Genomic DNA, 16,980 nt, shown 5'->3' with positions numbered 1-16,980 from the left:
CTCCTCATACATATTTGTACTGGGTTTTTGACATGAACTGGCAGCAGATGGCAGGATAAGGGGCACATGGGGGGACTTACAAACCCATTGTGGTGCCAGGTACAACGTGAACCCGTTACTTCCCCTAACAAAAGTAACTCTTCATTATTATTTTTACTCTCTGATCTCAAACATGGAGGCATTTACAAGACAACGTAAAATTAGATTCAACAAATATCCTGCACACGGCTCCTAGTCAGGGCCGTATTTAAGGCAGGGCAAAAGGGGCAGCTGCCCTGGGCCCTGTCATTGTTGTGGGGCCCAACGCAGCTGCCTCATATTTGCCAACTATCCCAGTTTAAATTCCCCCTGCCCCCTGACATTTTAGTCCCATACTGTGTCCTGATATCTCAGTGTGAAGTGCTACTACTAATGCTGTCCAACTCTGCCCTATTGTTGTGTGCAGATGACTCACCTGCAGACCCTGTGTTTACATGTAAATAACCGGCATTCATATGTAAATAGTTGCATCCGGCGGTATAGATATGTAAATAAAGGCGGCATTCGTATGTATATCATGCCCCCTACAGTGAGGAGATGATGTGCTGTAACCTCTAGTAACCAATTAGTGAGCAGTATTACTGTACAGTAATCTCTAGCAACCAATCAACAAGCAGTAATAATGTGCTGTAACCTCTAGCAACTAATCAGTGAGCTGTAATGTGTGCTGTAACCTTTAGCAACCAGTCAGTGAGCGGTAATGATACACTGTAACCTTTGGCAACCAAATCGCAATAGCTGCCTGACATGATACAGTAAACTGATTTTAAGTCTAGCTGCTATTTATTGTATGTCTCAGAGCAGGTGGAGAGCGAAATTGTATTTTGGGGGGGCCCAAGAAAACCTTTGCCCGGGGTCCAATCACTATTAAAGACGGCCCTGCTCCTAGTTTTGACAGTCCTTTTATTAAGATGACATGCAATCTCGCAAAATTAATATTAAACAAAAAGCATCTAAAAAAAAACAGAACATCCAGCTCGAGAAAATGTGTAAAAGGGAAAAAATGTGCAACCAAAAAAAAAAGAAAAAAAAAGAGAATTATGTGATAAATGTGAAAAAATACCAAAATGTTGCAAATAGCTTCTGTTTCATGACTAAGCCTATTTTTGACATTTGGTGTTTGCAAGTTAAAATTCCTATTTTTTGCTAGAAAATTAAACACACACATACATACATATATATATATATATATATATATATATATACATATATACATACACACACACACACACACATATATATATAAAAGCAGAGAATCTAGAGAATAAAATGGCGATTGTTGCAATATTTTATGTCACACGGTATTTGTGCAGCAGTGTTTTAAACGCAATTTTTTGGGAAAAGGGACGCTTTCATGAATTTTTAAAAAACAAAAAACAGTAATACGTTATCCCAATTTTTTTGTATAATGTGTAAGATGATGTTACGCCGAGTAAACAGCAACCAAACACGTCACACTTTATCATTGCACGCATTCGTGGAATGGCGACAAACTTTGGTACTTAAAGCGGAGGTCCAGCCTAAAGTGGACCTTCCACTCATCGGAACCCTCCCCCCCTCTGGCGCCACAATTGGCACCTTTCAGGGGGGAGGGGGGTGCAGATACCTGTACAGTACAGGTATTCTGCACCCACTTCCGGGATAGCTATCTGCGGAAAGGGGCGTAGATTACGCCCCTTTCCGCAAGTGCCCGCCCCTTTGCGCAAGTGCCCCGCTGCCTGCTGGGAAACACACAGATTCCAGAGGCAGCGGGGACCGTCCTTATTGCGCAGCGCGGCTCGCGCATGCGCAGTAGGGAACCGGGAAATGAAGCCGAAAGGCTCCACTTCCTGATTCCCATACCCAAGATGGCGGCGGCAGCACCCGACAGACGATCTAGAGATCGGCTTCGGGTGCCGACATCGCGGGCGCGCTGGGCGGGTAAGTGTCACTATTTTAAAAGTCAGCAGCTGCAGTATTTGTAGCTGCTGGCTTTTAAAAAAAAAAAAAAAAACGCGGAGTCCCGGCGGACTCCCGCTTTAAAAAACGCTTAAATTTTTTTTTACGGTTACCAGCTTAGAGAGTTACAGAGGAGGTCTAGTGCTAGAATTATTGCTCTCGCTCTGACGATCGCAGCGATACCTCAGATGTGTGGTTTGAACAACGTTTACATATGCGGGCGCGACTTCCGTACGAGTTTTCTTTGCTGCGCGAGCTCGCGGTGACGGGGGCTGTTTGAAAAATGTTTTTTTTCTTATTTATTTGATTTATTTTTATATTACTAAATTGTGTTCTAAAAAAAAAAAAAAAAAAAAAAAAATGGATCACTTTTATTGCTGTCACAAGGAATGTAAACATCCCATGTGACAGTAATAGGAGGTGACGGGTCCTCTTTATGGAGAGATCCGGGGTCTATAATGAATGTAAACATCCCATGTGACAGTAATAGGAGGTGACGGGTCCTCTTTATGGAGAGATCCGGGGTCTATAATGAATGTAAACATCCCTTGTGACAGTAATAGGGGGTGACGGGTCCTCTTTATGGAGAGATCCGGGGTCTATAATGAATGTAAACATCCCATGTGACAGTAATAGGAGGTGACGGGTCCTCTTTATGGAGAGATCCGGGGTCTATAATGAATGTAAACATCCCTTGTGACAGTAATAGGGGGTGACGGGTCCTCTTTATGGAGAGATCCGGGGTCTATAATGTAAACATCCCATGTGACAGTAATAGGAGGTGACGGGTCCTCTTTATGGAGAGATCCGGGGTCTATAATGAATGTAAACATCCCATGTGACAGTAATAGGGGGTGACGGGTTCTCTTTATGGAGAGATCAGGGGTCTATAATGAATGTAAACATCCCATGTGACAGTAATAGGAGGTGACGGGTCCTCTTTATGGAGAGATCCGGGGTCTATAATGAATGTAAACATCCCATGTGACAGTAATAGGAGGTTACGGGTCCTCTTTATGGAGAGATCCGGGGTCTATAATGAATGTAAACATCCCATGTGACAGTAATAGGAGGTGACGGGTCCTCTTTATGGAGAGATCCGGGGTCTATAATGAATGTAAACATCCCATGTGACAGTAATAGGAGGTGACGGGTCCTCTTTATGGAGAGATCCGGGGTCTATAATGAATGTAAACATCCCATGTGACAGTAATAGGGGGTGACGGGTCCTCTTTATGGAGAGATCCGGGGTCTATAATGAATGTAAACATCCCATGTGACAGTAATAGGGGGTGACGGGTCCTCTTTATGGAGAGATCCGGGGTCTATAATGAACGTAAACAACCCATGTGACAGTAATAGGGGGTGACGGGTCCTCTTTATGGAGGGATCCGGGGTCTATAATGTAAACATCCCATGTGACAGTAATAGGGGGTGACGGGTCCTCTTTATGGAGAGATCCGGGGTCTATAATGAATGTAAACATCCCATGTGACAGTAATAGATGGTGACGGGTCCTCTTTATGGAGAGATCCGGGGTCTATAATGAACGTAAACATCCCATGTGACAGTAATAGGAGGTGACGGGTCCTCTTTATGGAGAGATCCGGGGTCTATAATGAATGTAAACATCCCATGTGACAGTAATAGGGGGTGACGGGTCCTCTTTATGGAGGGATCCGGGGTCTATAATGAACGTAAACATCCCATGTGACAGTAATAGGGGGTGACGGGTCCTCTTTATGGAGAGATCCGGGGTCTATAATGTAAACATCCCATGTGACAGTAATAGGAGGTGACGGGTCCTCTTTATGGAGAGATCCGGGGTCTATAATGAATGTAAACATCCCATGTGACAGTAATAGGGTGTGACGGGTCCTCTTTATGGAGAGATCCGGGGTCTATAATGAATGTAAACATCCCATGTGACAGTAATAGGGGGTGACGGGTTCTCTTTATGGAGAGATCAGGGGTCTATAATGAATGTAAACATCCCATGTGACAGTAATAGGAGGTGACGGGTCCTCTTTATGGAGAGATCCGGGGTCTATAATGAATGTAAACATCCCATGTGACAGTAATAGGGGGTGACGGGTCCTCTTTATGGAGAGATCCGGGGTCTATAATGAATGTAAACATCCCATGTGACAGTAATAGGGGGTGACGGGTCCTCTTTATGGAGAGATCCGGGGTCTATAATGAACGTAAACAACCCATGTGACAGTAATAGGGGGTGACGGGTCCTCTTTATGGAGGGATCCGGGGTCTATAATGTAAACATCCCATGTGACAGTAATAGGGGGTGACGGGTCCTCTTTATGGAGAGATCCGGGGTCTATAATGAATGTAAACATCCCATGTGACAGTAATAGATGGTGACGGGTCCTCTTTATGGAGAGATCCGGGGTCTATAATGAACGTAAACATCCCATGTGACAGTAATAGGAGGTGACGGGTCCTCTTTATGGAGAGATCCGGGGTCTATAATGAATGTAAACATCCCATGTGACAGTAATAGATGGTGACGGGTCCTCTTTATGGAGAGATCCGGGGTCTATAATGAACGTAAACATCCCATGTGACAGTAATAGGAGGTGACGGGTCCTCTTTATGGAGAGATCCGGGGTCTATAATGAATGTAAACATCCCATGTGACAGTAATAGGGGGTGACGGGTCCTCTTTATGGAGAGATCCGGGGTCTATAATGAATGTAAACATCCCATGTGACAGTAATAGGAGGTGACGGGTCCTCTTTATGGAGAGATCCGGGGTCTATAATGAATGTAAACATCCCTTGTGACAGTAATAGGGGGTGACGGGTCCTCTTTATGGAGGGATCGGGGGGTCTAAAAGACCCCAAATCCCTCCTTTACACTTCAAAGTATTCAGATCGCCGAAAACTGAGATTCTGAATACTGTATGCTTTTTAAAATCCGGCGCCATTGGCAGCCGAGTAAACAGGAAGTGACGTTGTGACGTTGTGACGTCGCTTCCGTGTTTACATCAAGTAAACTGCAAGTAATTTCCGGATCCATTCCAGTCTGTCACTAGCCGTTAGAAGAACCAGATCCTGGATCGTCTCTCTAGTACCACCGGGAGGCCCGGGAAGAGCGGCGGTAGGCGGCGACGTCCCCTCCCGCTCCTCCGGGATAACGACAGAGCGGCTTTTAGCCGCATCGCTTGTTATCCTCAGAAAGCCGATCGCCCGCTCTAAGCAACGGTGCCGGGATGATGCCTCCAGCTGCGGGCATCATCCCGGTATAACCCCCGAAAGCCGAATCCGCATATCTGCGAATGGGTGAATATATATATTACTGTGATTAAATAAAAGACAAAAACTGAGGAATATTCTAGTGATGAATCAAAAAACAATCCTACGCAATGCGTTCCATAAAATGTGTAAATTGTAAAAAATGTACAAAAATTGTAAAACATGGCACACGGATACAAAGCTTCATAGGGCAAAGAAAAAAAAAAGTTTTTTCTGTTTCTGGTATTCGTTCCCATTCATCACATAATTCTCTTTTTTTTTTTTTCTTCTTTTTTTTTGGTTGCGCATTTTTTTCTCTTTACACATCACAGGGGATGGAAATGGTCAAGAACAGATAAAATAGTTACAGTTGACTAAAGCAGTGTTTCTCAACTCCAGTCCTCATGGCCCACTAACAGGTCATGTTTTCAGGCTTTCCATTATTTTGCACAGGTGATTTGATCAGTTTCACTGCCTTAGTAATTACCCCAGCTGTTTCATCTGAGGGAAATCCTGAAAACATGACCTGTTAGTGGGCCATGAGGACTGGAATTGAGAAATACCGGACTAAAGTAAGGCCATATAGTCCATGCAATAATCACCTGCAGAGGCAGCCCAATGAAAATTAAGAAGCAACTTCTGTAACATCATGCACAGCTCCCTCTCAGTGAGAGTTTGCCAGGAAGAGAGGGTGGGGGGGGGGGGGGAGGCTGAGTCATAAGAGGGACAATGAGAGCTGCTGAGCTGGAGGCGTGCCTCTGTGTAAATCCAGGAAGTGAACAGGCAGGAGCTTCAGCCGCCCACAGTTAAGCTGGCTGCAGCCAGACTCAGTGGAGGGAGATTTCTGCAGCATATTTGGCAAGTACAGAATCGCAGTATATATATATATATATAAAACAATATGCAAAGTGGTGGGAGGGAAGCTTCAGAATGGCAAAGATGTTTTTATTACAAATGATGTGAGCGGACTGCAGCTCCGCTAAGATTTTTACTTTTAATTGTTAACTAATAAAAGAACGATATCTTTTTAGAGAATTTCCTTACTTTGTACCTATATAAAGTCCCATTCCATGTGTTGGACTTTCTTTGAATTTACAATTAGAACAGTGTGAGGGTGGGCAGGAATCCGGACCGATCATCGGCATTTTCCTAACGCGTTGAGGGGGCATTTATTACTTTAGCTGTGTCCCCCCCCCCCCCACCCCCCCAGAACTTTTCTCCCTTCCTCCACAGTCCCGGGTCACAGCATTAGTTCTCCTTCTCTAATACTCCGGAGATTTAGGACCCCCCCCCCCCCGGTAGTAGTTGGCCTTTATCTGGGCTCAGCAGGCCTTGACAATGACGTCCTGACGTGACTTTACCTTTACTCCTAGGCTTTTCCTGTCGGAGAAGCTACAGATACTGCCGTCGTCATCACTGTCCCCGGGCAGGTCCAGATCCTCCGACCTCCGATGGGCTCTCAGCTCCTGCCGCTGGATGTACTTCGCAATCTCCTAATGTAAAACACACGAAAGGTTTACTGCAAAAGTTTACATGTATCCAATCAGAATGCAGCTAACATTTACCCATTGTTGCAATTCACCAGAAAATCCTGGGAAAGAAACCAAATAAGTATTGGCTTCTTTTTGAAAAGGCATTATAAAATCTTTTTTTTTTCCAGGTTTCAGTTGGATGCTGGTGGGCTGGAGGGTTTGGATGCTGGTGGGTTGGAAGGTTTGGATGCTGGTGGGCTGGAAGGTTTGGATGCTGGTGGGCTGGAAGGTTTGGATGCTGGTGGGTTGGAAGGTTTGGATGCTGGTGGGCTGGAGGGTTTGGATGCTGGTGGGCTGGAGGGTTTGGATGCTGGTGGGCTGGAGGGTTTGGATGCTGGTGGGCTGGAGGGTTTGGATGCTGGTGGGCTGGAGGGTTTGGATGCTGGTGGGCTGGAGGGTTTGGATGCTGGTGGGCTGGAGGGTTTGGATGCTGGTGGGCTGGAGGGTTTGGATGCTGGTGGGCTGGAGGGTTTGGATGCTGGTGGGTTGGAGGGTTTGGATGCTGGTGGGCTGGAGGGTTTGGATGCTGGTGGGTTGGAGGGTTTGGATGCTGGTGGGCTGGAAGGTTTGGATGCTAGTGGGTTGGAGGGTTTGGATGCTGGTGGGCTGGAAGGTTTGGATGCTAGTGGGCTGGAGGGTTTGGATGCTGGTGGGCTGGAAGGTTTGGATGCTGGTGGGTTGGAAGGTTTGGATGCTGGGGGGCTGGAGGGTTTGGATGCTGGTGGGTTGGAAGGTTTGGATGCTGGTGGGTGCAAGTGACTCTAGATCAGGGGGTCTCAAACTGACGCCCCCCCCAGCTGTTGCAATACTACAAGTCCCATGAGCCATTGCAAGGCTGACAGTTACAGGGATGACTCCCCCAGAAAGAGGCATACGACGGGGACTTGTAGTTCCGTAACAGCTGGGGGGCCGCCAGTTTGAGACCCCTGCTGTAGATTGATGGTAAAATTAAAAGCAAAAAAAAAAAAAAGGAAAAAAAATGTAATAAAAAAATAAAAAAAATAAAAAGCAAAAAAAAAAATTCTCCCTGTGAAGAAAAAAAAAAAAGTATTATTTTTATTATATAGGAGTGTATATAGCACCCAGAGTTTGTGCAGTGCTTTAAAAAAAATGGAGGGAGACACAATACAATTCAATGCAAGAGGGAGCCAAGGATCCTGGTCCTTAGAGCTTACAATCTAAAAGGGAGATTCAAGTGACACAAAAAGGTAAAACTGATGGGGGATGAGCTATTGGGAAAAGCAAAAGCACAGTTTATTAGTTAAATACAAAGAATTACCGCTCTAAGGTAATGACTTCTCCCAAAACAGCTGTCTCCACAATCCCACAGGGTGCTGGCTCTGTTTGCAACAGGAACTGAAGTAGAAAAGATGTAGCTGGATAGCCGCACTCCAAATTATTCAACTTTATTTCAAAAATGTAATTAAAATCATAGCATCTAGGCTGGTAAAACAGACTAACTGCACAGCCGCTGACATGTTTCACACCGAACACGGTGCTTAGTCAGATGCTATGATTTTAATTACATTTTTGAAATAAAGTTGAATAATTTGGAGTGCGGCTATCCAGCTACATCTTTTCTACTACAGTTTATTAGTTAGTGGCAGGACAGGGCTTCCTGGAGAGAAGGGTTTTCATGGATCGCCTAAAAAGGTGTACAGAGTAGGGAGTAGCCAGACAGACTGGGGTAGGAAGTTTCAGAGGATGGGAGAGGCACTGGAGAAGTCCTGGAGGAGAGCGTGGCAGAAGGTGACAAGGGATCTTTAGAGCAGGTGGTCTATTTTCTTTCAGTCCTATTTTCTTTCTGATCCAATGACAGACACAGGAAGTCTTTAACCTTTGGGATGTCCAAAGAGGTGGGCAACACAGCAAACACATTCTAACAGGCCCAAGAAAACAGAAACACTGAGGACTGCCTGCAGCTGCTTAAAGGACTTACACCCTACAGATCTAATAGAGCGCATGTTCAAAAGGAAGGGTGGAACCCAACATATGAGACCATAAGCTTGGATGATGGGCTTCCTGAGACACTTAGAGATGGTGGAACACAGGGTTGGACCATTGTTCCTGAGGTCCGTATGGGATAAAAAAAAAAAAAATCTCAAAAGAAGCAGAGGTTGAAAGACAGATTTGGTCTGAACCACATTAAGATCCTGGTGGAAAATTTCCTTTGGATAAATTGGAGCCGGACAGAAGAACGGTGTGCTGATTGAGGTGAACGGCAGAAAATACCTTAGGAAAGAAGGAAGCCATGATCCTTTATATTCCCTCGTCCACATGCAAAACCAGTCTGTATCCTTTGCAGATAAAACCACCAGTTCAGAAACTTGCCTCCCAGAGGTGATAGTAATAAATACCACCTTGCGGGCGAAAATAACGAGAGGAAGTCCTTAATGCTTTCAAATGGCAGTTTCCCGAAGAGCAAAAGAACCAGAATTTAGATCACAGAGCCCACACCGACTGTTCCCTCAACAGGGTATCCCACAATAGGGACAATCACAAAAGCACCACAGAGCCAACAATGGGGCCAGAACCTTAATGAAAACCCAGAGGTGCAGAGAGAATACCGAAGGGCACTGCCATGACCTGGTAGTGTAGAAGCCCCACAACAAAAACGTAGGAAACGATGCGCTGGAAAGATTGACGTCCACAGAAAAATCGGACAGTCTCCTTTAGCGGAGGCAGATTTGGTGGGTTCCATGCAGAATTTCTGGCCTCAAAAGAGGACCTCAAAAGTGGAGCCAATGCCCCAATGGGAATCTCAAAACAGGTTTGTGAACAGGTAACAGGCTGGAGAAAAGCCTGGTTCTTCTACGGGAACCCACAGCCACATCTTCAACTGGAATGGCAAGTGCCTTGTTATGGTGGGACACCACCAGATCCACAGCGGGGGGGGAATTCTCACTAAATGGCTTATAAGTGCTCGGAGGAATAAACAGCTCATCAGGATGCTTCTAATCTCCATATAGAAAGAGTTGGAAAAGCATGTGCAAAGTCTTTGCAGCCTAAAGCCCCATACACACTATCAGATTATCTGCTGAGTTTTTCCTTCAGATTTACCAAAACCATATAATATGAGGTCAAACCTTAGGAGTTTCAATGTGTATGCAATCAGGCAGGCCCTTCTACTACATGGTTTTGGTAAATCTGAAGGAAAAACTCAGCAGATAATCTGATTTTGTGTATGGGGCTTTAGGAATTTTAATAACCCAAGACTGGAAAGAGCTCTGGCAGAAGCAACGGGGGGTCCTCTAGTTTCACAGCGGTACCATCTGCACAATAAATGCTGAAAAAGTCCCCTTTATTTGGGGCAATATTACTAAACTGCAACTTTTCAGAGGTAAGTTTATCAGTTAAAGACTGGAACCACTCAGTCTCTGGCCAATGGCCTGTAAACTGCTAAGGCTGCAGGCAAGTCAGATATAGAATATGCAGGAGACAGCATGGTAGTATATTTGTGGCCCTCTGCGATCAGTGTCAGCAAATAAATCAGGTGATTTGGGCCATTAAGTGTGAACTTTGGCAAAAAACAAACAAAAAGAAAAAAAAAAGAAAAGAAGAGGAAGTGGCCACACCTGACGGATCCAAAGAGGACTCCAAGGATGATCATGGAGCAGAGGGCAACACCATCAGTAAGTGCACTGCAAGCAGCCCCAAAGCCATTGGGGTGATTCCAAAACATAAGGACTGTCCCTTCTGTGTCTAGAATTAGACATGTTGCCACTGCATTGTGCTAGGGCAATGTGCAGGCTCAAGGTAGAGGCAAGCCCACCGGTACTCACATAACCGGGACAACTGGTAGGTAGCAAGTGGGAGGCAGATGATGAAAGGCTCTGCTTGAGGGCCCCCGGGATCAAATTGTTCACTGTGTATGTTGTATTGGCATTAACAGAGTCCTCTATGCAAATTTCTTCTACATGTTTCACCCCATGGCTTCTTCAGGAAGTATATATGCATACAGGATACAACCAAAATATATGTGAGATGCAAAATATTGTGGATTTAAATAAATGCCATAATCGGATCTACATCAGAAAAGATCAGAAAGTATTGCCTCTATAGATTAGTGAAATAAGGAGTAGTGGGTACCATCATTCTGAAGTAATGTAATGAGAAAGGAGGGGGGGATTGGACAAGGGCTACTCCAAAGATTGCCCTCAATCACCTATGGTGAATAGGACTATCCATTGGTGAGTCGTGCTGGTTTCTATTTAATACTCCAATACAAATATGCCTTTGGCAACTTAGCTATATCTTGGTTTTCTTGTTATTGTAACCTCGCAATTATATCTTTTATAGACGTTTTGGTTGACGCCTCCTGAGGAAGCAGCATTTGCTGCGAAACTTGTTGAGGTCCACATCTATACCTACGTCATTGTGCCTCTACACATCTGTGGGGGGGGGGTTCTATAATTTTTAATCTTATTGTTATTGTCATATGGATTTTTTCAACAACTGCTTTGATGTTTTTGTTGTAATTTATGTATAATTTTTTTATATTTTGTAATAAATGCTATTTTTAATCAACGTGCTATTGTATAATTGGGTACCGTGATAGTCCTATTCACCATAGGTGAGCGAGGGCAATCTTTGGAGTAGCCCTGGTCCAATCCCACATCAGAAAAGAGTTGATATAATTGAATAGGCTGCACCATAAACCAGCAGAGAGTCTGGGAAAACACTTGGACCACCGCAGAGGAGGTATGTTGACCAAGATAAAAAATCGTATGGACACAATCCATTTGTTTATTGATACTACCCTGTTTCCCCTAAAATAAGACCTAGCCTGATTGTCGGTGTTGGCTGCAATATAAGCCCTACCACCCAAATAAGCCCTACCCTGTTTCCTCAAAAATAAGCCCTACCCTGAAAAGAAGACCTACAAGGACTTTAACTAGGGCTTATTTGGGGGGTAGGGCTTTTATTGCAGCTATCACCGACAATCACACTAGGTCTTATTTAAGGGGAAACAGGGTATTGCCATTTACTTTAGGGGAACAATTAAAGCTGCACATTCCCTCACTCACATATTAGTACAATATGTGCAACCAATATGTGGGTGAGGGAACGTGCAGCCTTAGTTGTACCCCTAAAGTAAATAGAATCAATGAACAAACGTCCAATATTCGATGCCGCCCTGCCATCGGGAGCGCGCCTCCCGCGCTGGTCGGGACCCCCGTGAGTCCGGTCGCGGGACCCGCGGACTCTATCGCCGCGGGCATCCCCGCGATCGTCTCACGGAGCGGCCGAATGGAGGAAATGCTGTGTAAACAACATTTTTCCATTCTGCCTAGCAACTAGTGACGCTGATCTCTGCTCCATGTGATTGGAGCAGAGATCAGTGTTCACTAAATGAAAGCCCAACCCCCGCACAGTTAGTAACACACCCCTAGGAACACTTAACCCCTACACTGCCACCCACTGGTTAACCCCTTCACTGCCAGTGTCATTTACACAGGAATCACTGCATTTATATAGCAGTGATTACTGTATAAATGACAATGGTCCCAAAAATGTGTCAAAAATGTCCGATGTGTCCCCCACAATGTCGCAGTCACAATAAAAATCGCAGATCGCTGCCATTACTAGTAAAAAAAATAATAATAAAAAATTATTAATAAAAATGCTATAAAACTATCCCTATATTGTAAACGCTATAACTTTTGCACAAACCAATCAATAATCGCTTATTGCGATTTTTTTTACCAAAAATATGTAGAAGAATACGTATCGGCCTAAACTGAGGGAAAAAAAATGTTTTTTTATATATTTTTGGGGGATATTTATTATAACAAAAAGTAAAAAATAATGCGTTTTTTTCAAAATTGTCGCTCTATTTTTGTTTATAGCGCAAAAAATAAAAACCGCAGAGGTGATCAAATACCACCAAAAGAAAGCTCTATTTGTGGGAAAAAAAGGACGTTAATTTTGTTTGGGAGCCACGTCGCACGACCGCGCAATTGTCAGTTAAAGCGACGCAGCGCCGAATCGCAAAAAGTGGTCTGGTCTTTGACCAGCAAATTGGTCCGGTCTGCAAGTGGTTAAAATTAAAACATAAAACTTTGACCAATGTTAAAATTCTTCTTACCTCATCCTGTGCGACCTGAGCCGCCCGGAAGTCCTCGTGCTGGTCGCGCCGTTTCACCTCTGCCTGCAGAACACAAGTATAGCAAGTCACCAGCTGCCGTTTCTCGGGAAGAGATTGGTTTTGATGAAGTACGTTCACTTACTACGCGTTTCTCCTCTTCTTCCTGCAGTCGGCGAGCCAATTCTTCGTCCTGTAAAAGCTGGTCGGGGCTCTGGACTTTCAGTTCGGCCATTTTCCAGTGCAGGGGGTCTATGTCGAAGCCTGGCCTGGTCTCCTCACCTTGTTGGACACAAAATACAGAAGATGAGGTCGTGTGTATTCTTAGGTTGGTTTCTTAGTACATACCGGTGTGAACAAAAAAGGATATGTAACTCAAGAGCCGGTCAGTCGGCACTAAAAACCGGGTGAGATTGTCACCAACGCAATGCCTGGGCTTCAGATAAAGGTTTCCCGACACATCAACCAGCGCAACCTGCGGCTAGTTCTTAGGCTTCCACCGCACTACCGGTGGTGTTTACCGCCTCCTTTAAAGCCAATTTTTGGATCACTTTTCAGAAAGCAGAGAAAGGAGGTTTGCAGGCATTCCGGAGGCGATGTTGGCACCTCCTGATGCCAGTATTTTCTTCCCATGAACGGCAGTCTTGCATTGTGAGACTGAGCCGCCAACGTGAGCCAAGCCTGCGGTTGTGGTGTGGCCCTACGCAATTACAAGGGAGAGTTTGGCAGGCGGTGAAAAGCCACTGCATGGAATGGGACAATGTGTGCTCAGAGTAGCACCATGTTTGCTTGTGGGTGGATGATCCGGGGGCCACTTAAACCCCCTCCCCCACCCCAAAAAAAAAAAAAAAAAACCCAACAGACCAACTACCTGCCTGTATCACCCACGGCCACCCGCGTGCAGAGCCTTACATTGTATATAATAATCAGAACATTCTTGTTTTCATCTCTCCAAACACTTCCTGTGACACAATTTCGATCCATCAATTCTTGCAGCTGCTGGGAACTCAATTTCTTTTGACTAAGGTATGCCACCAGAACTACATCTCCCGAAAGCTCTTCCCCCACACAGCCAAGTGCATGGGCGGGGGCTCTCAGGAGTCCAGCAGAAATGCTTTTGTCGTGGATCTGCCACCTAAGGGGGGTAACTTAGTGCAGGCTGATTTCAGTGATCGGCAGCAGGCCTGCCTTATTTAAACAGCTCAGCAGCACTATGTCTTTGCCGCCTGATCTGCAGCTCCCGTTTACCTGCTTCTGTGATTGATCTCCTGAACGACCCGGCTTGACCTTTGGACTTCCCTTGCTTTCTGCCTGCACCTGACCTCGGCTCACCTTGAACCCGCCTGCTCCTTTGGATGCCACGCTGCCCGCCAGTTGTAGACCTGGCCTGTGACCTGACCCGATTGCCTGTAGCTCCTGCGGAGGTCCACCCTAAATTGGACCTTCCGCTCATTGGAATCCTCCCCCCCTCCGGCGCCACAATTGGCACCTTTCAGGGGGGAGGGGGGTGCAGGTACCTGTACAGTACAGGTATCTGCACCCACTTCCGGGATAGCTCTCTGTGGAAAGGGGCGTAGATTACGCCCCTTTCCGAAGGTCCCCCGCTGCCTGCTGGGAAGCACACGGATCCCAGAGGCAGCGGGTCCATCCTTATTGCGCAGCACTAATCGCGCATGCGCAGTAGGGAACCGGGAAATGAAGCCGAAAGGCTCCACTTCCTGATTTCCATACCCAAGATGGCGGCGGCAGCACCCGAGAGACGATCGAGAGATCGGCTTCGGGTGCCGACATCGCGGACGCGCTGGACAGGTAAGTGTCACTATTTTAAAAGTCAGCAGCTGCAGTATTTGTAGCTGCTGGCTTTAAAAAAAAAAAAAAAAAACGCGGAGTCCCGGCGGACTCCCGCTTTAACCAGCCTACTTACCTCTGCTTGAATCCACACCCCTCTGAACTGTGTACTGACTGCCAGACCCGACTTCTGGGTGTGTGTGAGTGAGGATATCGGGTGTTCCAGCCTCCAGTCTGTCTGCTGTTCGGGTTCCACCCTCCAGCTGGTTTTCACCTCTACAGCATCTGGGACCTTGGAGCTGCCCGTCCAACAGCTGACCCGCCAGGCACTCATACCATTCTGCACTCCTGTGCCACCTGTCTGTTCTACCAGGGGCCGTGAGTCAGATACGTAAGGGAGGCCTCCCCCCTGCACTATCGGGCTCATCAGTCAGGTACACGAGAAGGTGACAGCTTTGCTGGAAGAGAACAGTTGAGGAAAGTGGAAAGATGGCGCTAGATCCATGGGGTTATCTTACTGGTTTTGTTAACTTAAGGCAGCCTTTCTCAACCTTTTCAACACAGAGGAACCCTTTAAATCGTTCTCCGGACTCGGGGAACCCCCTGATAAAAATTAGAAGTCTACAACTCATGAACATTGGTGTGATGGTCAGTGGGAAGAATGGTCCTTATACTTGTGGTCAGTGGGAAGAATGGTCCTTACACTTGTGGTCATTGGGAAGAATGGTCCTTACACTTGTGGTCAGTGGGAAGAATGGTCCTTATACTTGTGGTCATAGGGAAGAATGGTCCTTACACTTGTGGTCAGTGGGAAGAATGGTCCTTACACTTGTGGTCAGTGGGAAGAATGGTCCTTACACTTGTGGTCATTGGGAAGAATGGTCCTTACACTTGTGGTCATTGGGAAGAATGGTCCTCACACTTGTGGTCAGTGGGAAGAATGGTCCTTACACTTGTGGTCAGTGGGAAGAATGGTCCTTACACTTGTGGTCATTGGAAAGAATGGTCCTTACACTTGTGGTCATTGGAAAGAATGGTCCTTACACTTGTGGTCATTGGAAAGAATGGTCCTTACACTTGTGGTCAGTGGGAAGAACGGTCCTTACACTTGTGGTCAGTGGGAAGAACGGTCCTTACACTTGTGGTCAGTGGGAAGAACGGTCCTTACACTTGTGGTCATTGGGAAGAATGGTCCTTACACTTGTGGTCATTGGGAAGAATGGTCCTTACACTTGTGGTCATTGGGAAGAATGGTCCTCACACTTGTGGTCAGTGGGAAGAATGGTCCTCACACTTGTGGTCATTGGGAAGAACGGTCCTCACACTTGTGGTCATTGGGAAGAACGGTCCTTACACTTGTGGTCATTGGGAAGAATGGTCCTTACACTTGTGGTCATTGGGAAGAACGGTCCTTACACTTGTGGTCATTGGGAAGAATGGTCCTTACACTTGTGGTCATTGGGAAGAACGGTCCTTACACTTGTGGTCATTGGGAAGAATGGTCCTTACACTTGTGGTCATTGGGAAGAACGGTCCTTACACTTGTGGTCATTGGGAAGAATGGTCCTTACACTTGTGGTCATTGGGAAGAATGGTCCTCACACTTGTGGTCATTGGGAAGAATGGTCCTCACACTTGTGGTCATTGGGAAGAATGGTCCTTACACTTGTGGTCATTGGGAAGAACGGTCCTTACACTTGTGGTCATTGGGAAGAATGGTCCTTACACTTGTGGTCATTGGGAAGAATGGTCCTTACACTTGTGGTCATTGGGAAGAATGGTCCTTACACTTGTGGTCAGTGAGAAGAATGGTCCTTACACTTGTGGTCATTGGGAAGAATGGTCCTTACACTTGTGGTCAGTGAGAAGAATGGTCCTTACACTTGTGGTCATTGGGAAGAATTACCTCCTTACAGATATCTAAAAATATCAATTGTGTCGGTGGGAACCCATCCGAGGCAGAAATGGCCCAATGCTGAGGGAACCCCTACAACCTCTGGAGGAACCCTGGTGGAGAATCACTGACTTAAGGTATTGATGGTGGTCAGGGCCATCTTTAAACAAAGGGCAAAAAGGAGAAGCTTCCCCCGGGCCCAGTCATTGTTGTTTGGCCCAAAGCAGCTGCCTATTGAGCCCATACGGCCCGAAAATAGTTGATAAGTGGATTCGGAAAGGGCCCAAGAAAGATGGCCCTGATGGTGGTGTAAATGATCTGCTTCCTGGGCTGGTGGCTTCTACTCTCCAGAGTCAAAGAAAAAAGGGAATATGTGGGACTTTGAATGAGACGCAATGGGGAATATTGCACCTCCATCCCTGGTTGCGTATGCAAAAAAAAGAGGGGAAAAAA

The 16,980-nt window shown here is 45.9% G+C and overlaps 1 protein-coding gene across 1 annotated transcript in view; it reads right to left on the bottom strand.

Moving 5' to 3' along the window:
* Positions 1-16,980, bottom strand: part of LOC143934610 (uncharacterized) — a 102,046-nt gene that overhangs the window by 21,719 nt on the left and 63,347 nt on the right. The window contains exons 7-9 of the mRNA XM_077458358.1: positions 12,991-13,127; positions 12,849-12,911; positions 6,590-6,721 (exon numbers count right to left, since the gene is read on the bottom strand). Coding sequence (XP_077314484.1) covers positions 6,590-6,721; positions 12,849-12,911; positions 12,991-13,127 — 332 coding nt within the window. The remainder of the gene's footprint in view (positions 1-6,589; positions 6,722-12,848; positions 12,912-12,990; positions 13,128-16,980) is intronic.

The sequence above is a fragment of the Lithobates pipiens genome, unplaced genomic scaffold (assembly GCF_037356315.1).
Source record: "Lithobates pipiens isolate NorthernLeopardFrog02 unplaced genomic scaffold, aLitPip1_a1.2 Scaffold_27, whole genome shotgun sequence".
NCBI classification, from domain to species: Eukaryota; Metazoa; Chordata; class Amphibia; order Anura; family Ranidae; genus Lithobates; species Lithobates pipiens.
Note: the sequence above shows the minus strand (reverse complement) of the source record. Positions and strands in the feature narration are given on the sequence as shown.